This window comes from Exophiala dermatitidis (assembly GCF_000230625.1).
Source record: "Exophiala dermatitidis NIH/UT8656 unplaced genomic scaffold supercont1.3, whole genome shotgun sequence".
Lineage (NCBI taxonomy): Eukaryota > Fungi > Ascomycota > Eurotiomycetes > Chaetothyriales > Herpotrichiellaceae > Exophiala > Exophiala dermatitidis.
Genome location: NW_008751648.1, coordinates 1,423,402 through 1,449,096, shown reverse-complemented (window position 1 = coordinate 1,449,096; position 25,695 = coordinate 1,423,402). Strand labels below are relative to the sequence as shown.

At 53.3% G+C, this 25,695-nt stretch overlaps 11 protein-coding genes across 11 annotated transcripts; 3 read left to right on the top strand and 8 right to left on the bottom strand.

Annotated features, from left to right (window-relative positions):
- Window positions 1–190: 190 nt before the first annotated feature.
- Window positions 191–874, bottom strand: HMPREF1120_03521 (uncharacterized protein; the record flags this gene model as incomplete). Its single annotated transcript, XM_009157595.1, has 1 exon — window positions 191–874. The coding sequence occupies one exon, from the start codon at window positions 872–874 to the stop codon at window positions 191–193; it is 684 nt and encodes a 227-aa protein (XP_009155843.1).
- Window positions 875–1,471: 597 nt separating this feature from the next.
- Window positions 1,472–3,085, top strand: HMPREF1120_03520 (uncharacterized protein). Its single transcript, XM_009157594.1, has 4 exons — window positions 1,472–2,027; window positions 2,076–2,113; window positions 2,172–2,242; window positions 2,302–3,085. Exons 1-4 carry the CDS (start codon window positions 1,987–1,989, stop codon window positions 2,389–2,391), a joined length of 240 nt encoding a protein of 79 aa, XP_009155842.1. The 5' UTR covers window positions 1,472–1,986; the 3' UTR covers window positions 2,392–3,085.
- Window positions 2,512–3,234, bottom strand: HMPREF1120_03519 (uncharacterized protein; the record flags this gene model as incomplete). Its single annotated transcript, XM_009157593.1, has 1 exon — window positions 2,512–3,234. One exon carries the CDS (start codon window positions 3,232–3,234, stop codon window positions 2,512–2,514), a length of 723 nt encoding a protein of 240 aa, XP_009155841.1.
- Window positions 3,235–3,516: 282 nt separating this feature from the next.
- Window positions 3,517–7,587, top strand: HMPREF1120_03518 (uncharacterized protein). Its single transcript, XM_009157592.1, has one exon. It carries the CDS (start codon window positions 3,603–3,605, stop codon window positions 7,050–7,052), a length of 3,450 nt encoding a protein of 1,149 aa, XP_009155840.1. The 5' UTR covers window positions 3,517–3,602; the 3' UTR covers window positions 7,053–7,587.
- Window positions 7,588–8,276: 689 nt separating this feature from the next.
- Window positions 8,277–11,238, top strand: HMPREF1120_03517 (MFS transporter, SIT family, siderophore-iron:H+ symporter). The gene is made up of 2 exons (XM_009157591.1): window positions 8,277–9,408; window positions 9,467–11,238. Exons 1-2 carry the CDS (start codon window positions 9,131–9,133, stop codon window positions 11,019–11,021), a joined length of 1,833 nt encoding a protein of 610 aa, XP_009155839.1. The 5' UTR covers window positions 8,277–9,130; the 3' UTR covers window positions 11,022–11,238.
- HMPREF1120_03516 (prenylcysteine oxidase) lies at window positions 9,830–13,851 on the bottom strand. Its single transcript, XM_009157590.1, has one exon. It carries the CDS (start codon window positions 13,771–13,773, stop codon window positions 11,848–11,850), a length of 1,926 nt encoding a protein of 641 aa, XP_009155838.1. The 5' UTR covers window positions 13,774–13,851; the 3' UTR covers window positions 9,830–11,847.
- Window positions 13,852–14,276: 425 nt separating this feature from the next.
- HMPREF1120_03515 (uncharacterized protein) lies at window positions 14,277–14,900 on the bottom strand (the record flags this gene model as incomplete). The annotated part of the gene is made up of 1 exon (XM_009157589.1): window positions 14,277–14,900. One exon carries the CDS (start codon window positions 14,898–14,900, stop codon window positions 14,277–14,279), a length of 624 nt encoding a protein of 207 aa, XP_009155837.1.
- A 686-nt stretch (window positions 14,901–15,586) lies between these two features.
- HMPREF1120_03514 (3-oxoacyl-[acyl-carrier protein] reductase) lies at window positions 15,587–16,423 on the bottom strand (the record flags this gene model as incomplete). Its single annotated transcript, XM_009157588.1, has 1 exon — window positions 15,587–16,423. One exon carries the CDS (start codon window positions 16,421–16,423, stop codon window positions 15,587–15,589), a length of 837 nt encoding a protein of 278 aa, XP_009155836.1.
- A 906-nt stretch (window positions 16,424–17,329) lies between these two features.
- On the bottom strand, window positions 17,330–19,443 carry HMPREF1120_03513 (uncharacterized protein). The gene is made up of 2 exons (XM_009157587.1): window positions 19,034–19,443; window positions 17,330–18,955 (listed from the first exon to the last, which is right to left on the bottom strand). The coding sequence occupies exons 1-2, from the start codon at window positions 19,080–19,082 to the stop codon at window positions 17,823–17,825; spliced, it is 1,182 nt and encodes a 393-aa protein (XP_009155835.1). The 5' UTR covers window positions 19,083–19,443; the 3' UTR covers window positions 17,330–17,822.
- A 296-nt stretch (window positions 19,444–19,739) lies between these two features.
- Window positions 19,740–22,468, bottom strand: HMPREF1120_03512 (uncharacterized protein). Its single transcript, XM_009157586.1, has one exon. It carries the CDS (start codon window positions 21,672–21,674, stop codon window positions 20,064–20,066), a length of 1,611 nt encoding a protein of 536 aa, XP_009155834.1. The 5' UTR covers window positions 21,675–22,468; the 3' UTR covers window positions 19,740–20,063.
- Window positions 22,469–22,675: 207 nt separating this feature from the next.
- On the bottom strand, window positions 22,676–25,684 carry HMPREF1120_03511 (uncharacterized protein). Its single transcript, XM_009157585.1, has 2 exons — window positions 24,590–25,684; window positions 22,676–24,302 (listed from the first exon to the last, which is right to left on the bottom strand). Exons 1-2 carry the CDS (start codon window positions 25,108–25,110, stop codon window positions 23,393–23,395), a joined length of 1,431 nt encoding a protein of 476 aa, XP_009155833.1. The 5' UTR covers window positions 25,111–25,684; the 3' UTR covers window positions 22,676–23,392.
- Between the last annotated feature and the right edge of the window lie 11 nt (window positions 25,685–25,695).

The window sequence follows — 25,695 nt, the reverse complement described above, 5'->3', positions numbered from 1 at the left end:
AGGCGTGGACCGTATCCTACTAACATGTCTTTATTATGTGCAAAGCAAACAGACCTCTCTTTCATTATTGCAGTCTTGTCCAAGTCTCCCTGTAGAACCCAGCCGACGCCATACCTGTCATCCAAACTCTCCCCAGCACGAGGAAACAAACAAGTGTCGCAGGTCGGGACAGCACAATCATAACAGTGTCTCAACATCTTTGAGCGGCTGTTCCAGCCAGCAGCACAAGCAATTCTGCAAATACCTTAGTCACTTCCTGCTTCTCCTTTACCCATATAGTGCCCTCGGGTCTGCCCTCGTCGGCCCCATTCAATTCCAGATCGGCACCGGTGGTGGCTCTGACCAAGACCTCCCGATTGGGGAATGCTAACTCCACATGATCTGGCACAACCATCATCCGAACTCCCTGAAGAACTTGCTTCAGCTGCGCTGCAGCCTTGCCTCCTCCATGACCACCGTAACTGACGACCATGGCTGGCTTGCCTGCCCACTCGTGGTAAAGATAGTCAATCGCATTTTTGATGCTGGCAGGATACCCCCAGTTATACTGCGGCGTGACAAAGACGAACCCTCCAAAGCTGCTGATCAGTTCGGACCAGGCTCGAGTGTGTGCATGCGTGTAGTCTGACGAAGAGCGAATCTGAGATGGAATGCCAGGTTCATCAAACATTGGGAGTGAATGGTTGAGCATGTCGACGAGCACTAGTTCATATGGTACCGGAAACGGGTGGCTGCTGTGGTACTGTTTAAGGGTGTCGAACACGAATGTCCCAATTTGAAGACCAACCCTGGGTGTGCGTTGGCTGCATACTACCACAGCAATCTGTTTTGACAAGTGGCCGTCTGCGACGATCGTCTTATCGGTGGAAGACATGCTGTGGCTCGTTAAATAATTGCTGTTGGCTTCTGAAAGACTCTCGAAAGGTGAGCAATTGGTTGCCCGCTGGGATGGCTAATTGTGACTTTATATCGAGTAGAGTTGGACGACACGTCTTGTATTTCGGTGTGATAGCTTCGACAAGTTGCCAGAGGGATTATTTTGGGGCTGGAGGATTCGATGAAGCTTTATAGGGAAGTGACAGGGTAGACTTTGGGTTTGAGTGCTTAACTTATACAACGTATGATAGCAGTTAAGGCGCAACACGTCACCTAGTGCACGACATTTTGCTCAATATCCAGACTCGAGCTGAGCACAAGCTACAGGCGCCCTTGTAGGTCGAGCCGGACGAGAAGGTTGGAGCTGCAAAGATGCGTTGTAGTATCTCATTCAACGGGGCACAGAGTGCAGGGCATGGCAAACTTGAGGCAGTAAACACAGGTTGATGTTGGGGAGTGTCCAATAGGGTCCATGGATTCGAAAGTGTCTGATATCATTAGAGTTTGCTCGCTTCGGCCTTATCGAAATGGGCCGACACTCGCTCCATAGAATATCCGAGCAGTGCAATGGTTCTTTCGAACGAAACAGTACGGGCAGTGATGCAAAGACACACCGGGCCGGACATAGCGCTCCGGCGGGTTCACGGACTTGTGCATCCTACCTTCCTGGTGCATGCTGCAACTAAGTTGAAAGCTGTGCCTAGAAGGAATAGACGCGGACCGTCATTTGGGCCATGTGCTCGGACAATAGTATGAAACTTGAAGTAAAGTATTACTTTCCATGCCCACCCATCTTGCGAGGTTGGTTTAAGCACGAGGTTGGAATAACTTGCGCATTCAAGCACTATTATGTGTTATTGCGTGGAAATGGACCAAGCAAATGGGTAGGAGCTCAGACCAGAGCAGAGCAAATGATGATTTGATGTGCTCGGAGTGGTGCTGATGGCGGCGGGAGCTGGAATTTGAATTAGCCTAGCGGCCTCGGCGAAATGATGATCCGGCGTCTACTCAAAATCCGGAGCCAGCATCAAGATCCAACATCATGCTTCTTCCTCGAGAGCGCCTCTTGTCCCACATCATCAAGCACGCTTCTCTGTGCTCAACACCGAGATGTCGGCATCGCTTGCGCCTGAGTGCAATGAGGTCAAGGAGTAGGTCCAAGCATTAAAGACGTGTGAGTTGGAGCTAACTCTCCACAGAAAGTATGACACATGCTTCTTGAAATGGTATTCTGAGAGTACGACACCCGCATTCTCTATCTTTTTGCAAGGAGATGAGCTCAACATGTGCCACAGAATACATCCGAGGCAATTCGTCGGTTGATGAATGCGAACCATTATTTAAACAATATAAGTCATGCTTAACGGTAAGACCGTCAACGCGCCACAGTTGTAGCTCCAGGGATTCGGGCTGACTTGGTAGCAGAAAGCGCTCCAAGAGCGAGGAGTTGACACGATGCTGAAGGAAGCTCGAGAAGGCACCGCTGAGACTGACGCTGAACATTTGCGACGGTGATCGTCGCAACATAAGGCGGGATTCTTACCCCCAACTCCAGGGTTCTTTGACAACTATTCCTTGGGTCAATGCTCGGTCTATACTGTCATTCTGCAGTACGCCTGGCGACACCGACTCCCTTCATCTCCGTACGACGAGATCACTCCTCAGCACCCATTTCTCGCCACTCTTAACCTCTCTGCCCTCATGAAGCAAACAATCGTCGCCATGCTTGTGCAGAAGAGCCATGCCAGTCTCGAGTCCAACCACAATAGGCTCAGGCGTCTGTTCATCTTTCCTGCCGGACTCAGGGTAGAAGGCGGTTTCACCCCCCTCACAGGTGGTCAAGTAGATCAGAAGCGTCCAAGTGGTCTTCGCCGGCGCTTTCTCATCGCCAAACTGTAATTTATTACTTTCATCATAGTGTTGATCGAAAAATTGACCAGGCCGGTATCTGTACACTCTTATGTTTGGGTTTAGACCTAGCACGTCGCCACCGAAAGCGTCCGAGTCTTCGAAGGATTCTACCAGGTGCCGCAGTCCACTTTGCTCCCAAAGCATCCTAGAAAATACAGCATCCTCGATCTGGAAACGATCATTGACTCTCGTCGCTTCTCCCCGTTTAGGCTTTCCTGGCGTCGTAGTGAGTGGCAGCGAGGACAGAAATGACACATAAGTTTTGCATAGCGCAGACGTGAACAGCTTTCGAATCACAAGGATCTGTCCCGCCAAAACTGTCTCGATATAGAGATGCTCTGCTGGGACCAGAGGAGCCAACGGAGGCCAATTAGGTGGCTGAGGTTTCGAGGGCTGATGACTTGCAGCGGTCACTTTGGCAGGTTTTGATTTCCCTCGAGGCGCCATAGAGACGATGACTCATTGTTGTAGAGGGTCGGAGTGCCCAAGATGCTGCGTCGCCTGTTCAGAGGCCGGGCATGTGCTGTGAGTCCCTGTCGAGTCCTTGAGGCCCTTCCCCGGGTCAAATCCGGGGGTCAGACTCAGACAAATTCTGAAATGGAGCCGAATCGAGCATGGTTCGGGGGCCATGATTGGCCGGCACCGGATTTCAGCGACGGCAGCCAATCACCGTCTCCAGATGCAGCCTGCGCCCGCCGCCTCGAGACTTTCAAGTCGATGGGCAAAGGACAAAAGTTCATCCTCCGAGTCCCTCGAGCCCTCGACAAGTCGACGTTCTGCGCCCTTACCTCGCTCCCGAATTCGCAGACCTCGCCATGTCGTCGCAGACAATTGCGACGTCAACAAGAGGTCTGCCGGATTTCTCCTCTGGACCGCTCGATCTGCCAGACTTTCCAGAACCAACATGGGCCGACTCCGATACCTCGAATCCTCGCGACGACGCGAAGCAACACGCGGACATGGAGCAACATGCTCCAGAACAATCGCCCACGACCGAGCGCAAACCGTATGTTGAGATGGATCACCAACAACGAAGCCAGGCCGTGGGGAATCTGCTGGCGGCGCTGGCACCCATAAGTCCGACCCAGACCGCAATTGCGACTGCGGACGCAAACGCGGAGTCCCTTCCAAACAACGACTCGGTCACGCTCAAACCGACCGTGACCGACGACAACTTGAACCCTGCTGCCGACTCTCATGCCACGACTGAGGCGACCAACGACCCCGTCGACTCAAACATTTCTAGTATCTCACTCCCGCCGCTTCCACCGCTCAGTAACGACGAGTTTCTGGACGGAAATCCACAGCCCTCCTTTTCTCCTACGTTAGCCGCGCAGTCCACGGAGCAGATCTCTCAAGTACAGCCAGATTCCGCAGTCTTACCCTTGACGTCTCGGATGGGGTCACTGTCACCGGCTGCGACGCCCGGCCCGATGCCCGAACGGAGAGAAATAGAGGCTTTCGCAAAGATTGAGTTCGAGGATGGCAACTACTATATCACCACCTACGCTTGTGAACTGGGTCGAGATGCTTTTGCCTACAGAGCAGCACTTGCCAGGGCTGAAGAGGCACGTCAAGCCCAGCAAGACCGAGCACAGAGTTCCAGTGGTAGACGGTCAGAGGGCATTCCAAGACCCAACGACAGCCAGGTACAAGGCAGTGTGGTCAGTGAGGCCGGTGGCTTTGGCGGCGTGGACGATGGTGTGGTCTTGCAGGATGGGGAACGTCGTGAATCTGATCCGATGCACTCTCAATCCTCTGAGAGGTCTGGTGGTAGTGTCGTCAAGCCTCAAGAGGTTCTCATCAATCCTCCTCTAATTCCCTTCGACTATCATAAGATGGCCGAGCGGCAGGCACAATTCGAACAACAGAACGACATAGCAGCAGACAATGAACAACCTGCTCCGGTCACTGCCGATCACATCCCTGATGCCCACAACTGTCCGCTCATCCCCATCCACGCCATGCGTAACTTCCAGAAATCAGAAGTTGAAAATCACAGAAGTATTTCTCGTCGACATGTCAAAATTCAGTGGGATTTCGACAAAGATTGCTTCATGATGAAGGTCTTGGGGCGAAATGGGGCTTTCTTGGATGACCAGTACTTGCCGCGTGGTGGGGTCAAGCGTCTTCGAGACGGCTCAAGGATTCAGATCTCAAACGTCTGGATGACTTTTCGTTTGCCAAATCAACAAGCGGAACACGCAAGCGAGGATTCTGATCACGATAATAGAGTGCGAGAGAGCCCGTCGGCGCAACCCTCCGCCACACCGACTCCCAACGAACAAGACAGAAGTGTTTCGCCTTCACGTACCGGCAAGACGAGGACCAAAATCATCCTGAACACAGCACAAAAGCCATCCCCTACACTGGCTGATCCTGTCATTGGGCCAGATGGACAGCCTCTACCACCGAGAAAACGGGGACCAGGCAGGCCGCCTAAAGACGGAATCATGTCTACACGAGAGCGGAGGGAACGAGAGAAGGCACAAAGATTAGCAGAGGCCAAAGCGGCCAATGGAGGCAAGACTCCGCCGCCAATGTTGAAGGGGAAATTTCCGAAGCCTATCATCAAGGAAGAGGTTGTCACCCCAGATAGCAAACCCGAGAAACGAAAGTACAAAAAGAGAAAACGGCCGGGAGAAGAGGGCGACATTATGCAGTCGATTGAAGGAGGCGAGGTGGACGTCCCTAGTGAGACGGAAAAGGTTCCTGTCAAGAAAGCACGGCAATCAAAGTCGCCCTCTCCCGAATACCCTCCCGCGGAGAGCTTGACCGAAGAGCAGCTTGCAAGACCATCCGAACCCTATGCCCGATTGATTTACGATATTTTGATCGACATCCACCCCAAAGCGCTGCCATTGAAGCAGATTTATCGAGCTCTCAAGCTCAAGTTCCCTTTCTTTGTCCATCGTGTAGATTCAGAGGGGTGGCAGAGCAGTGTCCGGCACAACTTGAACCAGGAATGGAACAAGCTTTTCGAAAAGGGAGAAAAAGAGGGCAAAGGATTCGCATGGAAGGCGATCCCCGGCGCGCTTCAACCCCAAGCAGAGAGAAGACGAGCGGCCCAGCAAGCTGCTGCGAACAAGCCGAAACCGCCTCCCACACCAAGACAACAGCCTCCTCCAGGCTCGCATGCCCCTTTGAACTGGCAGAATACTCCTTTTCCTCAACAGAATGGCATGCCTCCAAGAGGCCCGCCACCTTTCTTCGTCCAAGGTCCACATGGTCCGATGCCGCCGCCACCAAACGGTATGCCTTGGCCTCCTCCACCCCCTCCCGGCGGACTGCCTCCCTCAGGCACACCCAACGCAAATGGCCATGTTCCTCCCCATATGCAACCTGGGCAAAATCCTCCACCTTTCTATCCACCTTCACAGAACGGTCGCCCGCCGTTTCCCCCGCAGCCGCCCTCGCAAGGTGGTACCTCTCAACCCACTGCTGCCCAAGGTCAAGGACAGCCTCGTCCAAGCTCAGCTACTGCAACACCTGGACCGCCTCCACCAATCATGTCGAGCTCATCTGCCTCTAGAAACATGCCTTGCACTACAGACGGTCTGTTGGCCATTCGAAGGTTCGAAAATGCCATGTATGATCAAGTGCGAGACCCGGCCAAGATTGAGGAATGGCAAAAAGTATTTGCGTCTGTCAAAAGGCGGCTCCTCCATGGGGCGCCTCAGTCTTCGTTGCCTAATGGGGAGACAAAGGAGGAGCTTACTATAATGGAGCACGTTCGACGCTTTATCGAAAGGTTCAAGAATCCCAACTTTGTCGGCTTCTCTTCTGTTGAGCAACCACGAGGAACAGCTTCCCCCGCCCCTGCAGCAGCAAGTGTGGTGTCTAATCCAGCGGAGACACCCGCACAATCTCAGCCGCCGGCTGTGCCAGCTGCCTCAACTCCTGCTTCAGCCATTCCGACGCCAGTCCCTGCTGCCGCCGTACCAGCCACTCCAGAGCCTCCGAAGGCGGAGGCTCCTCACAAGACCGACGTTTCGGGGAGTACAAGTCAGGCTCAACCACCGACGGCAGTGGAGAGCAAGGTTGGCGTTGTTGACTCACAGCAGGTCCAGAATGCAGTCAATGAGCCGGCGAAGCCAGCAGCACCAGCAGTACCAGCAGAAAGCCATGAGCAACCGATCAAGAAGGAAGGCGTTGAAGGCACTGTCACCAAGCCTGAACCTGTCGAACCGCAGCAGTCCGCCACACTGAGAGACAAACCACCCGGGGACGGCGCCAGATCTACTCCCAATGCCAATGCGACTTAGATAGGACAGGCTCTCATACCTTGACACTTCATGAAGCACAGACAAGCCTGGCAAATTTGGCCGAGCAAGGCTCTTTCCTCTGCTCTGGCTTTTTTTCTTTTTCCTTCTCGCCGAACATGGGGAGAAAGCAAGTTTCAGGAATGAGAAATGCAATGCGGCAGCAGCTTTTACACACATACACACATATCGACATGAACATTCGTCATAGGGTCTTTAATTGTGACACGTACAGTACTAGGTAGCTAATTCAGGTAGAAGACATTGATGCCGAACATGACTTTTTGGGGAATGCCAATGAAGGGAAAGGGAGGAAAATGCGAATCATGAAACATTATATCACATGGCGGAGACTTGTAGTTCGGCACTACTTTGGATCATTTGTATGTTTATCAACTCTCTCTCTCTCTATATACATACATAATCCCCGAACAGTCGACGCCCAGGGACATTTCGCTTACTTATCCCTCAGGCTCGCAACTTTGCTCTCGCGCTAACGACTGTTTAGTCGAATCGCTGTCTCGTCTATTTTCTTCCGCTCCCTTCCTCTCTTTCGTGCTCCTCCTCTAGTCCCTTATGCTCCTTTACTTCTATCTATATAGTATATAGTAGTTTAGTATTCCTTAAGGCGTCCTAGGTTGCGCCCGACTGTATCAAGGTTGGCAAACCCACTATATGGGATGTTACCAAAACCTCAAATCGTAAAGGGAATGCTGGCCGACCATACTATAAATGTTGGAATTGTTTCGCCGGCACTCGCGGCAATGACCCTGGAAATCCGGCTTGTTTCTGTGGTGCATCTAGCAAGGCACGGGTCTCTGGTGCAGAGAAGCAGACTGCCCGAGGAATACGTTACGTTTGCCAAATGGGCCAATGTGATTATCATGGGCTTTGTTTGGACGACCAGGATCAGCAAACCTCCCTGCCCGAAACGCCCGTAAGCCCTGTCGCTAGACTAGGAATTATTTGCCATGTACAACGTAGATAAATAAGAGAATGAGTAGCGTGCATTGAACCTAGAGATCCTTTGACTCTCTCTCACTCAATAGCGTCTTATGATGTTACGATTTGCCTTCACCAGATAAGCAGGTGTGTTTGGTAGAGCGACCATAGAAAGGCCGGGTATCGCTGTTAATTTTGCCCGCGGTATGAGAAGATCACGTCGAACCGAGGAGCGGGTGCAAGAGCCCGTCCTGGCAGGGTGGTCATAGCTACGAATTTGACCGTTGTCAATGCAAAAATATAGCACGACGCTATTGGCACCGGCATTCCGAACTCATCACGTTGGACTGTTCGAGTCGTGGGCATTCAGGACCAGGGTTGACCCCTTTTTTTCTTTTCTCCTCCTTCGGACCATCTCTTCTCTTGTCCATTGGCCTCCCAGCATGTTGGCCTAGGCTAGAGAATTGTAGCTTGTGGAAAGCTTTTTCATTCTTCGGTAAGCGAGCCGCTTCCACCTTGTTCCGTTGGCCGCATGGCGCCACGCAGACAGACTCTAGGAACTGGCACCGCTCACAAGTGTATCGTTTGCAAGCTAAGACCCTCGACAACGGCCTGTGGACGTCGAACCAAGCCGGGTTCCATCTGCGAGGGCCGCGTGTAAGGGCGTTCGGCTTTTGCTAATGGGCCAATAGCGGATCCGCTGCGGATCAGATAGATCAAATTTTTTATCTGATGCCCGCCGACAAGATGCCGTCGACGCCTGGTCTGCTGTTATCCCCACCTCACAAGCATTCCGCGAGTTATCAGCTTGTCCGATAGAAAGCTTGTCGCCCTTTATTCGGTCTTGGCCTCTCTGATCTGGACTCTTCAGACCTGCGACTATTGAAGATGCTACCTCACCATGCGACCTGGTTTGCATTGCTGCCCCCTCCACCCAAGGGAAAATCGCTTGAAGCGAGCAAGTCATGCCCCGCCGATCTCGGAGTTTTACGGTTGGTGTATGCTGTCCCTGTGTATATAATGGTGAAATGATGCGCCCCTGGCCCGGTTGAACTTTTTATCTTATCAATCTGGTTTATCAATCTGTGTTGCGACGTCCTCCCTACGTCCACCCACCATCCCAATCCTTGAACTTCGATATGAATACTCTCGCTGGTAAGCTGGAGGTTCCTGGCTACTTGGAAGCCCTGGGCAGTAAGCCTTCCGAGCCACAGTCAGACGTGCTGGCCGGCCATGGAGCCACCTCTGGCCATTCCCTCGAAAAGGATGTCCGCAAAAACACCAACTCGTCGCTCGCTGATACATCCGACGATGAGTCCGTCGAGAAGATCGACACCAATGCCGAACATGGTGTACAGGCGGTGCAGGCCATGACCTATGCATGGTCGAAAACGGAAATCATTTTCCTGTATATCATGTGAGTCCAGATTGCACCTTAGTGCTTTGATCGGATCCTGTGTACTGATGCGGCTCAGCATCTGGCTCATTTCGTTTCTCCTCGCATTCTCAAACGGCATCGTCAACACTTTGACTCCCTACGTGACGAGCTCCTTTCAAGAGCACTCGCTTACCGCCCTCACGAGCGTCATCTCATCCCTGGTTGCCGGTATCTGGAAGCTCCCATATGCCAAAATCATGAACGTGTGGGGCAGACCACATGCATTTGCTATAAGCGTGGCCTTCATGACCATGGGCTTGATTATGATGGCCGGCTGCAAAAATGTCCAGACCTACTGTGCGGCTCAGGTCTTTTACTGGATGGGCTACAATGGTATCGACTTTAGCATTACGGTGTGCATTGCCGATACTTCCAAACTGAAAAATCGAGGCTTCATGATCGGCTATTCTTCTTCGCCATTCCTCATCACCACTTGGGTCTACGGATATGCGGCCGATAGCGTGATCAACGGCATGGGTTATCACTGGGGCTTCGGTATCTTCTGCATCATCGTCCCCATCGTCATGGCTCCCTTCGGAATCATGCACTGGATTGCGCAGGAAAAGGCGCGCAAGGCTGGCCTCATCCCTCCACGGGCCACAGCGAACATGACTCTGGCTCAGAAGACCCGCCACTACCTCAAGGAGTTCGATGTCATCGGTCTCCTCATCCTCGCCACCGGTCTGGCGCTCTTCCTCTTGGCCTTCAACATCTATTCCTACCAACCGGATACTTGGCGATCTCCCCTGATCATCTGCTTCCTCATCTTTGGCGGCTTGCTCGTCATCGCCTTCGGCGTCTGGGAAGCCAAACTCGCTCCCATCACCTTTGTCCCTTGGGAGCTGCTAAAGAATCGTACGGTCATCTTCACCTACACCATGGCGGCTTCCCTGTACACTGCTTGGTATATCTGGGACAACTACTTCTATTCGCTCCTCATCGTCCTCTTCAACCAAACCGTCGTTCATGCAACCTACATCAGCAACATTTACACCATGGGCAGCTGCTTCATTTGTCTGGTCTACGGAGTTTGCCTGCGCTACATGAGCGGCCGTCTGAAACTTTACTCTCTCTTCTGGGGTGTCCCACTGACCATCCTCGGTGTCGGTTTGATGATCAAGTTCCGCCAACCCGACGTCAACATCGGATATATCGTTATGTGTCAGATCTTCGTCGCCTTCGGTGGCGGTGTGTTGGTAACCTCTGAGCAGACGACGCTGATGGCCGTGTCCAAGCAGCGCGACTTCCCCGCCCTCTTGGCCTGCGAGAGCATGGTTATCGCCATTGGCTCCGCTGTCGGTTCGACCATCGCAGGAGCCATGTGGACCGGCATCTTCCCGAAGAAACTGCTCAAGTATCTCCCGGCCAGCGCGCAAGGAAATTTCGCCAACATCTACGGCGACATGACCGTCCAAGCCAGCTATCCTCTGGGCAGCCCGACCAGAGACGCCATCAACAGGAGCTACGCCGAGACTCAGCGATACATGCTCATCGCCGCCACCAGTCTCTACACCATCACCCTTGTGAGCGTCGGGCTCTGGCAAGATGTGGATGTCCGCACAATGAAGCAACGGACGGTTGGTCTGTTGTAAACCGAACAAGACTTCTCGTGTTGGTCGCGGATCGCAGCCGAGTCGTTGACCGCGACGTCGCACGCCTGCAGAAGAGTGAGGTTTGGGATTGGGATATTCCTATCTTCGTGCTACGCGCAGGATGCCGCGTGCCATGTATGTTTTGATAGAATCAGTGATTCAAATACCTTGCTAGAATGTATAGCTTAATAAAAGATCCCGAAACGTACCAAGATGACAGGTCTTCGCAACGAACTAAAGCGCCCGTGGCACCCGTGGGACCTTTATCCTTTCTGAATCTGGGCGAGCCACGCGCCCTCGGTAGTAAAGACAAATAGGGGTTGTTGCTCAACTTTACGACATATGGATTGTGTGTCCAAACTTATGGAGGAACTTGTTCGATCCCTCGTTGCAAAGGTTTCAAGCATGACAAATGTGTCGATTGGCAACATGTCCCGGAAGATGGCCCTTCCGAAGATGTGCAGCACCAAAAGCAAGGAACATGGGGGCTAAGCTGAGTGATTCCCGCGCTGTGCAACTATAGTCGAGCCCCGAAGGGGAGCTCTGAATCCGAACTGGCTTCAGTGAATGGGCATCAGGCACGGGCATCAGGCAGCGCTCCCTGTGGCTCGCCCAGTGCTCGGGCGCTCTCCGCCCGGGTCTGCCGTGGCTCACGCGCTCCCGTGCTCGACCAGGCGCCCTTCGATGCTCCGTCACGTGCGCGATTAGAGCGGCCTCGCTCCCTTTCCTGAACGAAAACGGTAATGGGCGAAGCACAGTTCGGGGCATATAATATGGATATATATACATGTCAGATGTGCTCGTGCTCGTATTGCATGAATGGTTACTAAGGGTACAACATGTGCATGTGCAGCGCAAACACCTCGTTTTCTCGACACCGCTCGAGGGTGTCGACAAGCAGGCGCGCAACGTTCATGCCAGCAAGGGCGCTCGTTTCCATGGTGGAAATGAAACTCTCCATGCTGGAAAGGTAGTATATCCCAGAATCTGGACAGGTCTTGCCGTAGCATTGCTCTGCGCAAGTGGTGGTCTGGTCGTCAACTATGACGGTGTCTCTATGAGCCGCCGCACTCTTGTTTGCCATGTTTTGAGCTGCGAATGGTTCCGGTTCACTCATATGTAGAGTGAAGTTGTCAAATGTGTGCCTAGGTATCTCGTACGGGTAACTGTGCCAGTGCTTCTCGTGTAGCCAGGTGATGTGTTCCTTGGGGAGAGCACCTACTGGGTCGTCGTTAAGGTCCTGGGATGAGGGAGAGTCGGAACGAGACTTGTATGGAATCCCTAGTAGGGACGAGACGAATGAGCCGGTCAAAGGAGCAGGGGAGAAAATCTTGTACAGATACTGCGGCTGTGATTCAGAAATGGGTGGTTCGGAGTCGACCTCGCTACTGCCATTTTTCAGTGCCGTCGCTGTCGGCCCAAAGAACACCCCGTCAGTGTCGGGATGCAGGACGCGCAAGGTGCTGATCGACCAGAATCCAGAGGGACCAACGGCGTCAACGCCCCTGCGAGATCCGAGGACGTCGTTCAAATCCTCAGGCAGAGTCGTCAGCACCGAAGCAGGTACATCGGCCTGTGATTCAAGACCAAAGAAAGAGGGGGATAGTCGATGCGGAGACGTCAGCAGCGTCACGTACAGCGAGACATAGTCGACCTTGGCGGGCGGATCAACGAGCGGCGGTGTGAATGAGATGTCTGCGAATTGATATGGCGCCGCGAGGATCACGCTGTCATATTCCTCCGCGTTGAACTGAGCGTCGATGTCCGGGTTGTCGGTTCGGACACGGTACGTCTCTGTATGCGGATTTAGTACTATATCCGTGACGGTCGTGTTCAACAGCACACGGGAGGCGGAGCGTTTGACCATCTCGTGGAAAATCTGCCAGTTCCCGCCCTCGATGGCCATGGCTCCTTCAATGGCCATGCAAACCAGCGTCTCTAGACCGTGGATGCCTCCGAGGTTCGAGGCGTAGTTGACCCTCGTGCTGGCTTGCACTATTTCTCTGCTGAACAAGTCGCTAACCCCGGCATGGCGGAGCACTTCTCTGCCCGAGACTACTGTATAGTCATCCAGCCCGGTTTGGTCGACCGCCTCCTGCAACGACTGGAACGGAAAGAGAGGCTGGTCGTAGAATTTGAGAAACGTGCCCAGAGCAGCATTGGTTGCTCGTCGTGTCCGAATGGGACTCAATCCGTATTTCCAAAGTAGCTTTGCGACGTCCCACCATCCGCGCCATGAACTGGAACTGCCTTTGTTGTTGTCGCCACCATCATCACCTTCGGCGGCGGTTCTGAATACAAATTGCCTTCCGTCCCATATGCCCAGCTCGTACTTTGACTCTGGTTCAGCATCGTAGACCTTAGTGCAAGGTGCAAGCCCAAAGTCCCGCGTCGCATTGTAGAGGATGTGGTTAATCTTGACGAAGATGCTGGCGCCCAGCTCGGTCGGGTAGCGAGGGTCGTCCAGGGCATCGACCGTCGTGGTTCGCCCGCCGATTCGCCGATTGGCTTCGAACACAGTGATGTCCAAGGCTACCTCAGAGTCCGACTGGCTGGAGAAACGGTCTAGATAGTACGAGGCCGCGGAACCACCAGGGCCGGCGCCGATAATGGCTGCACGGTGTGTTCTTGCCTGCGAGCCAGAGTCATCATGGAGACGAGCCTGGGACTGATCTGCGGCTGTGGTGACTACGTGGGCGAGGAATAGGAGAAGGAGAAGAATGGCCCGGCTGGGAACAGACCCTCCCAGCATGTTGAGATCGATTGCCTCAAGGGCAACAGTTGTTTCGACTACATTTCTTTATCAGGAAGTTATTTGTTGTGAGTGTCGAGAGAACTGACGGCTTGATCTGGCTGCGGTGCGGCAGAAGAAATGTTTGGTGTGTTTGCACAATAAATGGGGCTCAGCCTCGTCGGACGTGGTATCATCTCTGCGAGACTCGAGATGAGGTCTTCCGGGTTAACGATCACCATGACCGGACCCCATTTCTGTCTCCTAGTTCTGGTCCAGTGAAACGGCATATACTGTTTTGAATTCGGCTACTTTTTGTACTGCCATCTGGTGGCGCTCACAATTCTATGGACTACAACCTCAGCCCTGCTGGACCACTGACGATGCGAGATTGTCAGCTCCTGGAACCACCCGTGAAGTTGCTTACACTAGCCCTTCAGGATGAAACCAGCTTTTGCTCAAGTCATGCCGTAGCATTTCGATGACTGCGGTGCATATATACATGTATCACGCACGTCAAATCTCTACAACAGCCCTTTATCCTGCTTTTCCATACACAGCTTCGACAACCTCGCGAGATTAGATTCGTCGTTCCCATCCCTGAAACCCGGCATGAGTGCAAGCCATTGGTAGACAGGCCCTCTGAGTTCCTTTGGTAGCCTAGGCGGTTGCCTCATAGCCTGTTCAAAACCGGCGACCACTTTCTGAGCAACGTCGTCAATCATGTACTCGCCGCCGGTGGTCTTTTGACCTTCGCTAAATGCCTTCGCTAGACTTTCTTTGTACCCGACCATGGCGTTGACCGAGACACCAACCGTGCGTGGCCAATTCGAACTCATGAGATTCCACGGGTCACCAGCCTTCCCTTGGTCACCGGCACCGCGGAAGTCGGTCCGTAGAATGACGCTGGGGATGTCTGCCATTTTGGCGACCATGTATTCGACTACCGTGCCAGCGTCAAGTTCTGCGCCGTCGTAGGTGAACAGTGCCAGATCGGAGGATAACAGGGCACGCAAATCTTCGTCCCTGATCGCGTGAGGGCTCAGATCGCGTTGTTCCAGGTCCTGCGGTAGTATGGGAATGAATTTCCCCGAGGAGTGTTTATTGATGGCTTGAGAGAGAAGCACGTTTGTGTGCAGCTCGGCCATGGTGAAGAGCGGACCGGCATGGTAGTAGGTATATGTTTGAGGTGGGTGAGATATCTCTCTTTGACTGGGGTCCTGCGAGGTATGTGTTTCAAGCACAGAGGGGGGCTTGCTGTTGGTACTGTCCTGGGTGTCCATCGCTCACTGCCCGGCCAGCCTAATAAGGGTCCGTACCTGAAGGCTGAGTCTTCTGTGCCGCGCCGTGCAGGTGTAGCTAGCGTAGTGATCTAAGCGCTTTGTTCTGTCCCAAGCTTGGGAATGTCGTTGCAGGTCTTGTATTTCTATGATACTAGCATTTGAGATTGGGCCAGTTTCGTTGTAGGAAATCAATGCGCCACAGCCTTGCGAGCGGTGAGTGGTTAATCCGCAATAATTAAACATCTCCACCTCCGGATCTTCTTCCAACTCCTACTGTCCACATCAGGTACCCTATGTTCAGCCCCTCGGCATCATCTTTCAATATAGTGCTTGCCACCGCTCCAATTCTATCACGCCTGACAGATCTGGACTCCCTTGGCTGAAGATGCCGTTTCTTCTTATTTAGCAAGTATCTGAAGCATTGACTGTCCTGTGCCTCGTTGGAAGAGTCTCGCTACGTATTACACCATGCCACCTCACCCTTATCGTCCCATCCCATCCCGCAGTGCCTCGCCAACTATCATAGACGCAGCCAACCTCTTTTTCCCCAGCTACAGGAGAAAAGAACCACCATCCGACCTGGCCACCGTGCCCGTCGCGTTCTTATCCTTGATCAAGAACAAATAACTCTCAACCACATCCTCGACAGCGCCAACTCTGCCAGTGGCCTGTTTCTTGGCATACTCGGCCAAAAGCTGCGCCTTGTTGTCGCGGGCCATGGTATCCCAGAGCTCAGTGTAGACGGCACCAGGACTGACAAGATTGACTCTGATGGGTTTCAACTCCAGCGCCAGTCCACGAACCAGCCCAAACAGACCACTTGCATACCCCGACATGACCGCCCAGCCCGGCCCCATGGGCTTTTCCGCCGTTGCCCCAGTGGTGAAGGTGATGGACGATGCTGGACCCGGGTTGAGCAAGGGGGCGCCGTGCTTCGCAACCATGATGGCTCCAAAGAACCGGACCATTCCGGTCTGCTTGGCCGTGTCAACGGTCACTTGGTCCAGTGGCAGTGGCACCAGGGCGTCGCCGGCCGTGAAGACGATGTGGTCGAGCTTGTGGTTGATCTGCCCAAATAGTTTCTGCACGTTGGATTCGAGCGTCGCTTCGCTCGACAGGTCGCATGCGAGTCCTGTGACAGTCACAGTGTTTGTGGGTGTTGTCGATGTGTTCGTTTTGGCCACAGCTTCGGCGACAGCATTGAGCCGGTCCACCGCCGATGCCACTTTCTCCTCGCGTGACGACGAGACATATAGCTTCGCCACGCCGTGTTCGATCATCGCTTCCGCTACCCCGTAGCCCAGGCCTGATGTGCCGCCGATGACGAGGACCGATGTCCCAGCCAGCTTGGACGTGTATTTGTTTGGACGGGTTGATGTGGATGTCATGACTGCTGTGGCTTTGGACGTGTCGTTGCTTTGTTGTTAGTCGTCGATTCAAAGTATGTGTGTACGTTCCTCTTCTGCACTATGACGGTGGGCTTTAACTTTTAGTTTGTCAACCAGGAATCTGTTACAGTGTGCCCCAGGCAGGACCGCCCCGATGATATATATATTTACCTAGGTACATACAATATCCATTCCGCCTGCCAATGGACGGCACTCATGCACACTCGTCCGATACCTGGTGTACAACTACTGCTACCATTATACGTACATGCTATACCTGAGGTCGAAACAATCAGTCCTCATTGGTCACGGACGAATAGAGCTCCATAAAGAAATGACTACAGTTTGTAATCACTCATCACATTGTAGTTCTGTAATGTGCGGAGATTAGACGGACGAAAAGTAGTGTCGGTAAACGGAACGGACGAAGTGTCGCCCTGCATCGCCTGATCCCTCCCGACTGGGACGATCCAAGTAATGATGGATCCATCAGGCTCAATTCAAATGATCCTGGACCGAGTGAGAAGCAGCTTGGTACCTTGCATACTACTTGTTGACCATCAGAGGGGTCGTGGTCGTCTGCCTGGCGGCCTTAAAAGACGGAGTTAATGACGAGCGAGAGCGTGACTTGCCCGGAATGGGATGCTTCCGAGTCCTTCCTTGGCACTGGACAGCACGTCCTGTATCAAGCATGTACCTACCTACTTATAGGCCGGATCGGCAAATACCATATCACCGAGTCTAGTTGTATATAGTAGGTCGGAGAGAAATCGTATGACGATTCGGAGCAGGAAAAGTAGACAACGGTCATCTGCGGGGTGTTCTTTTCCGCCGACTCGGAGGGGTCCGTGAAGTGGACACTGAATGTGATTGATTATCGATCAAGGAAGGAGATAGAAAGGGAAAAAGGGGCTATGCCGGACGGAACGAACGGCCGAAGTTAAAGCTGACCTAGCCGTTAATCGTGTTCTACATACATGTATCCAGAGTATTTCTAATGAAATTGGGAAAACAGATATCCAAAGACTGTTCAGTGGCTGGCGTGTCTTGCTCAAAGGCCACTCTGCCAATGCCAGCCGGCCAGTCTCATGGAACTCGGTGCTGTCGGTTCTGGGTATAAGAGCATTATATGTAATCTTTGCAGTAGCGGAGGGTACTTCTTTATACCTTCCTTGGATGCCTATTGCCCAGGCCGGGTACTGTGGTCTAAGTTGGTCAAGAGCGCGGACGCCGCACACCATGAGAGGGCGGTGAATGACCTAGGTCGCTAGCGCTCTCGTTCAAGCAGGCCAGCGAGCCAGGGAGCGAACAAGGACTGCCCGTTTTCTGGCGCGTAGTCGGATTCTCTCATGTCCGCTAAAGGCAAGCGTGACACTACAATCCATCGCAAGACATCTTCTCAATCCGTGCTGTTGTGTGTCACGGCATGAATGGCAGCCATGACATCCAGCGCGGCGAGCTGGCTGTGACTGGTAGGCAAGTCCATCGGCCCGGCCCACCAAGGACCGTACTGACCGTTGCCGTTGGTATCGCGCTGTTGAAGGCTCTGGTACTGCCAGATAATGAACTTGGCCAGCTGCTCCTGTAAGTCGGGGTATGTCTGGTCTCTCAGTAAGATCCTGTAGAGTTTGGCCAGACTACGCAGGAGGACAGCCTTGAACCCCACGGCATCGTCATTTTCAGATGCCGTCTTTGCATTCGGTCCGGTGCCTGGATAAGCGCCACGTTCTGTCAGTGTGCCATCCGGATCGACCCAGGTGGGCCGGGTCATGGCGGCGCGGGCCATGTTGCAGGCCATATCCAGGTACGTGCCGGCGCCTGGCGAATGTGCTGGTTGTGCCGGTGTGCGTTTCATGACATCGTAAATGGCCATGGCTGCGGCAATGGCTTGGCCCGTGTTGTAAGTAAATGACCAGTCGAAACACTTACCCGTCTCGAGATTAATGTTGTCCAAAACCAAAAACTCGTCCGAGACGTATCGGCACCGCAGAATCCAGAAAAGGCTGTATACTGCAAACTGCAGGAAGTCTTTTCGAGCTTTGACGTCCGCTTGCACAAGTGCCAGCCGTGCGCAGAGCTCGGAAAACAACCCCGTGGTGATGGCGTTGACCTGCGTTTCGTTGTTCATGTTGCTCCACATGACGCCGCCTTCCATGTCGGTGCCATTGATTATGTATTTCCCAGGGGGGATGACAAAGTCTCGGACATGGGTCCAGATATTCTGGGCCACGGAAAGGTGACTGGAGTCTTGGGTAAGATCATACATTTCTAGCAAGAAGATCCCCCACCACATGGAATCGTCGTTGAAATCGTCGATGCAGTCGGTCACGTTGGTCTCGACCTCGACGAGGAGTTCGTGCAGAATCCCCGCGTTGCCGGTGGTATTGGACCAGCTGTCATGGAGGGCAATGGCAGTATACCCGTTGGCGACTTGCCAGTAGCCCAGGCCGGCAATCTGTCCGTTGGCTTGTTTGGATGCAAGAAACACATCGATCGCAGCCTGCGTGGTGTTGATAAGGGGCGGCTCGCCGCCTAAAGAGAGAGACATGTTCATTTTTTTGCTGCTGCAATGTACTGTACGGTCCAAGGGAGATAAGAAACAATACGTACCTTGCCCAGCGCCCGAGGCAGAGAGGCTTTTTGATCTTTGCCGGGCCATGATTGATCAAACGCGCTCGCTTGGCCGTCACTCATGCCACCGGCGTCATGGCAAACATTTTATGCCCGTTTTGAGAACTGGTAGGTTGCTTCACCAAGACAGAGGCAGATGAGCAGGTCCAATGACCAGCACACATCTCTTGAAGTCAACAAGGGTGACTCCCGGAATGGGCCCAGCTTGACGCCAGTGAAGCCACTCTTTGATCATTTGAGCGCCAATGTCTGCCAGACTCAGTGACACTGCGTAGTCATAAGAGGATTGTAGCCCATGGGACAGTAGCCGCTCGGTCTGGCACCTGGTACAAGTTGACCTGCTGTGTAAAGATAGCGACACTGAGACAAGTAACAATGAAACATTTAAATTGTACCAGTTGTTGATATGCAGTGCCAGTGTTGGAAGAGGAGCGGATTAATTATATTCCGCTCCAACATTCTCTCCTTCCGATTCGCTCTGATATTAGTGATTAACTACTAGCCGTACTAGCCGTAGTCGGGCCGCCACGGCCACTAGCCCGAGTTGCCCACTATTAAGGTTTCAATATTTCGAGGTGTCATCCGAGTCCTGAAGTCGATACCTACAGTATGTCATGTCAGGAAGTTATCCGACTACCAGTCTACAAGTAAGTCACTGTCTCTGGAGCATAAGGCTCTGGACTACCTGGTAGGTATACTCAAATAATATTCTGACTCGAGCTGTTGATGGCGAAAGAAATGCAATCTATCATGTACTTAGAATGGTCTACTTGCTAGTCCGGCACAGTGTCTTGCCTGTGCTCTGCTGGAATATTCTGAGCTCCATCGATAACACCTTACCTCGACAGCATTATGGCGATTGACTCCCGAGACTCTTGAAAATGTTCAAATGCTGCAACGAGAGGTTCAGGTTCTGTTCAGAATCGGCGCTCAAAGCTAAGTTGCATCGCCATGTGCGCGAGCCACGGGTTGGGGCCACCGTCCGTAACCCTGAATCTTCCCTGCTCGCTCACTGGGTATTTGCGGGTGTGGTTTTCTTCCTGGGTACATTTGGATCCGTGGCCGGCGAGGCATCTGGATCAAACGGCTGTTGCTGCGGTTGCTGTGACGGTGGCTGCGGCGGGAGAGAAGGGGCCGAAGAAGGGGTCGAAGAGGGAGACGTGTTGGCCTTGGAGCCTGTGGGTGCCTCACTCGAGCCATCATCATGTTTGTGTGTCGTCTTGGATGAAGATGAAGCTGACGGTGACGGTGAGGACCGAGGGTCTGATGGCGAAAGTGCGTCCTTTCCTTGCCTCGAGTTTGTGTCGACAACATTAACGTCTGGTCTGGAATCTTGTCTCTGTCCTGCACTCTCCTTGCTCGCGTTCGATTTGCCGGACTGGGTTGTTTTGTCTTGTTGCGCCTCTTCGGTCCCGTCTTCATCAGCACCAGCACCAACATCCCTCCCTTGGCTCTCGCTTCTACCTCTTTCTTGATCGGCACTGTTGCTTTCATCGCCCTTCTCTGTGCGCTTATCATGAGCAACCCCTCTATCCTGGGACGGAAGTTCCTCGCCAGGTCCCGGATTGGATCCTTTCCCTTCATCGCCTTCGCTCTTATCCCCATTTTCGGGTTCAATTTCGTCTTCGTTCTTGACTCCAGCATCCTTCTTCGGCTCTTCCTTTGGTGGCGGTGGCGGCGGAGGAGGTTTCACCGCCGTAGCTGGACTCTCGTCCGGGTCCGGGGCTGGAGCTGGCACGCTGAGGCCCTGGCCAGCATCCACCACCGGTTGATCCCCACTGAGGGCCGGGGCCGCAACAACCGGTTGTTGCGGTAGGGGAAGAGGAGCCACAGGAAGGGGAGAAGCGGTTCCCGGAACGACACCGACACCAGGCTGTGCACCCACCGGCACGGCGGGTCTCGTCCGCAAGCCGGCACTACCGGGGTCGAGATGACCAGGCGCACCGGCCATATACATATCCGGATCGTTGGCGGTACTGGTCCTAACAGCGCGATCATACAGCCTGGTGAGGCGCGCGACCTCGCTTCGCACCGTGACCTGGTGGGCGTCCGTGTCGATGTCATCGTAGCCATGGACGTGGCGCGTGATGCCGAGCCACATGACCTCGGAGTTTTCGATTTCGTGCACGACGCGCTCGAGGTCGTCGCGGAACATGCGGGCGCGCATGGGCTGGCCCCGCGATTTCAGGTACGCCACCAGGCCCGCGATGATGGTGTTCATGGCCCCAAACACCGTGATCAGGATGTGTGACGACTCTGACGCCCCCAGCGCCGTCAACGCCGCTCCGAGAACCACTTGCGACAGCAGCAGCGTATTGGACAGCGACGCCGTGAAGTAGTACGTCAGCCGCTGTTTGCGGAGCTGCCGTGTTGCCCGGCCATAGAGCGATTTCTTGGGTGGTTTAAACGACGTGGACGACGAAGATGACGAGTACTGCGTTCCCCCTTTGCCGCCGCTCGGGTCTGGGGCTGATGACGGGACCCCGACTAACATGCAGAACTGCTTGTGCGGGTCTGAAAAGAAGTCATCATTGTCATTATGAGCCGGAGAGGCCGACGGGCCTGCGAGCAACGGTGTGCGCTCGTCGGACCTCGACCTCATGGGAGACTTTGGTTTCATGATGAAATTGCAGATTGCTGTTGATATCCGATCTGGTGCGTGATATGATAGATTGACCTTGAATCACACCGTTGCTGACGGCAGGGGTCAAAAAACCCAGCCACTCGACTTGGTCAAAGATATTGTACCTCCTCGTCACTCTTTTTCTTTTCTTGTGTTGATGATATCACGTCGCTCCTATCGATCGTTGGATCAAGAATCCCTCTCTTTGGCGCCTGCCTGCCGTAGAACGCGCGAGGAATCCCACACTAGAAACCCGACAAACTTGATCCCTTCTTCTGTTCCCGTAAATGATAGAAATATGCTGTACCTGAAGACAGAAGAGCTCCACAAATATATATCAGTCCGCCCAGCTCCACAACCTTGATGTGAGACGTGCAGTAGGGTACTAGTGCAGTACTTCGTCGAACCCAAAGTCTTACAGTAAGCCTTCACCAGAAGTGTCTCTGTCTTCGGACACACGCTCGCGCTCGTTGCTGCTCGCCGTATAGGTTGCACGCTTCACCAATCAAGCCAGCCTACCAGGTACCCTGCATAGACCAGGTAGGCATCAACCGCAATCATAGCGAACTTGTACGCGTACAGAATCCTGTTTTGCTAGCAGTACGTACTGCGACCTCCCACTGTAACAAGAATAAGAATAAGGGGAGGGAAAGCACACCTCCACCGTGGTCCTCTGAATGCAGTGCCTCGCGTTTCTGTGCTCCGGCCAGAGAAGAGCAGGCCACGCAACAACAACTTACACCCGTCTTGGGGAGAAGACACCGTTCTTATTAGGCGCGCGCTGCCGGTGGTACTACTGTAATTCTAAAGTCGTATCGAGTACCTCTACCTTAGGTAGCCTTAAGTTGTATTGGCAGTGGCTGTGGTCTAGATCCTGTCTAGTTGCACTACTACCGTATTAGTCGCGTGGTACTATACTAGATTCGATCGTAGATCGTTGATAGTTAGCGAGGACCGGACAGAGTTGAACTACTACTAGTACGGAAGAGAGAGCACGCCGGAAGGCAAAGGAGGGATTAATAGATATAAACAACTCGGTCAAAATGAGAAGAGCCTGTCTTGAGAGAAAAATAGAACCCGAAATGTACTCAACTATCCAAGCATCGAAGCATTGGCAATGCCCGTTACATGTCCATGCTGATACCAAATCCAATCCATTGCCCACCAAAATCGAGAGACATACATATCCATTACACCCCGAACCCCCTCGCTGTTCATCGGATCCATTACTGCATTGCCATTGTCCCCAAAGCCATTCGTAATCCCGGAAAAAGTGGCCATGCCATGCACAGCGAGCACTGCAAAGCAAAGCATGAAATATGAGACGTGTCGTGAAGATCATTCGTAAATTCTTGAAAAGCAGACAGAAAAAGGAAAAGGGAAAGCCCCGCGTGATATCAGTTGTCGACCTGTGCGTCTTGAGTTGGCTGCTTGAAACCGCTTCAAAGATTGTGGTAGTCTTAGAGAATCTGCGAGGCTGAGCCTGTGTGTGCCTGCAGACAGACGGCGACACAGACACACTCGGGTGACGGTGTGCTTTGACCTGGAAAGGGCCTCGCGACTCGCACTCGCACGCTTGCACACTGCACGCCCGCGGGCAGATTCATGCGAGCGAGAGTCGACTCGTCATCCTCGCGAATCAAATCTCCAACGAAGACCCATAACCCAAACCATCAAAGACAACACAGGGTCTCTTCTCTTCGGACAGAGGCTTCTCACCACCCAGCCGCCCCCGGATTATTCCAAACACCCATCGTTGCCGGCCAACCTCCATGGCTGGTCCTCAAATGAGGCAGGGTAGAAGTACCAGCCATGGTGGAGGCCGGCTGCTGCTGCTGATGGTGGTGGTGGTGATGTCTACTAGCAGCCGAGATAGAACCCGCGGCTTTGACACCGACACCACCACCCGCCAGAGTCGACACCCTCGCCGCACAGGCCGTATTGTTGGAGTGAACGTGGTAACAGCACTTATCCCACAAAGCCGGATCCTTCCAGGGCTCCGCGGTATACTGCCAGACCTTTTTCATAACGTAAAAAACCAAATCCGGCAGCTTGAACAACTCCTCCAAATCAATGCGGGCGGGATCGTTGCGTTTGAGTTCATGATACCATTTCGGGTTCTTCATCATGTGGAACACCAAGTGTTCGACATAGAACCGTTTCAATGGTGACTTGTGCGGTCCAGTCAGATGGGTCAGGGCAAGGGCGCCAAAGTTGGGGATCACCGCGGGCGCTGAGCTATTTCCGCCTATAATCCCTGCGGCGGACATGGCTTCGCGCGTGCGACTACCGAAACTGAGGCGGATCGTGTCCATGATGCTGTTCTGAAGCTCCTCCATCCCGAATTTATCTGCCATGCAGTACGCGGCCGAGAGGTCCGACACGTCGAATTGTGGTTCGGTTCGTGACGGGAGTTTGGTGCGGTAGATCCAGTCCACAATAATAGAAAATGCTTTGGGGTCGTCTTCAGGGAGGTACAGCTCGTTTTTGTAGCCTTCGTCGAACCGGCCTTTCTTTAGACACTTTTCCATAAACGGAGATCGCTGACAGATCAGTTCGCGGTGGAGGAAGAACTTTTTCCGCTTGGGTCCTACGAAGACCGTGACGATTTCGGAAGTCGAGAAGCTGGAACAGGACAGGTTAGAGAGAGGTTCGAGCAGGGGGAAGGTGATTGTTTAGGTCCGGACCAGCTATGCGTCGTGCATGGGCTGGAAGTATATCCAGATACAGCCATGTGCACCGAGCATACCGGACTTATCGGGACAGACGAAGAACACAAAGCAACCAAAAATGGCATCAGGCAGCATATCGGACTGCCAAACAAACAACACATGGACGCGGACAAAACAAAATCATGTAGAGCGGAACAGGATATGACAGGGTAGGGTAGAGTAAAAGGGGAAACAACTCACTTATCAACATCGTCCTCGTCATCGTCGTCCTCTTCTTCCTCTTCATTCTGCTCGTCTTCGTCCTCTTCCGCTCCTTGATCTTGATTCTTTTCTTGATCTTGGTTTCGATCCTCCACATCTTCCTCCTCTTCTCCTTTCTCTGTCCCGTTCCCATCTCTTTCATCACCACCCCCTCGTTTGTGCGCTAGCTCTTCATCTTCATCGTCTTCGTCTTCCTCATCTTGCGGAATCAGGCGGTCGTCCGCATATCTCCGACCGGATCCCCCTGTCACGACCACTCCTCGAGTAGTATTACTAGACGTGGCAGTTGTACCCCCCCGACCACGGACTGTAGTGACTTTCTGCTTTTTGCCTCCACTCCCGCCTGCTGTGGCCGCCGTAGAAGTAGTATTATCATTCCGCTCTTCGTCTTCGAGATCGATTAGATCGACGACGTTTCGGCGCGAATCGCCCCCGCTCGACGTTGACCTCGACATCGACATCGACATGGCCATTGGAAAGAGTGACTGGCTCGTGGCCATGAGGCAATTCGAAACGAAATCCGCCCCCCTTGGATCGACAAATAGATGAATGCTGGGTCGTGATCGATCGGTCGCAACTAACCTATGGACGATGCCGGAGGGGTGTCCGCAGGGACGAACGAATGAGTCGTCAAAGTGTCAATTCAGGCCGACAAAGTCAAGTGAAGTCGATTCAGATCAGTCGTCCTTCTTTTCGTTGTTGTTGTCGTCGTCGCCGCCGCCGCACCCTCGCCAAGCGAGCGGACAAGACAATGCGATGCGACCAGTGCTCGAGTAGAGAAACTTCTACCACAGATGTGAATCCGAGTCCAACGGCGAGAGATACGATCAAGACGACAGGCAGAAGTGTAATAACCTTAGGTAGGCAGGCAACAGAACGATAAGGTCTGCCTAGTATGAGTGTGTATGTGTGGTCTGTATATATGAACTGTCATGGATGGCCTGACGCTGAGGACGTCGTTGTTTTCCGGCGCGGCAATAGTGCGACTTAGACACGGATACAGACACTTTGCATGCGGTCCAAACTGATTTGGGCGGCTCCGTCGGTCGGCTTTCAGGCTCGGGGATATTGGCAGCAATTTAGTC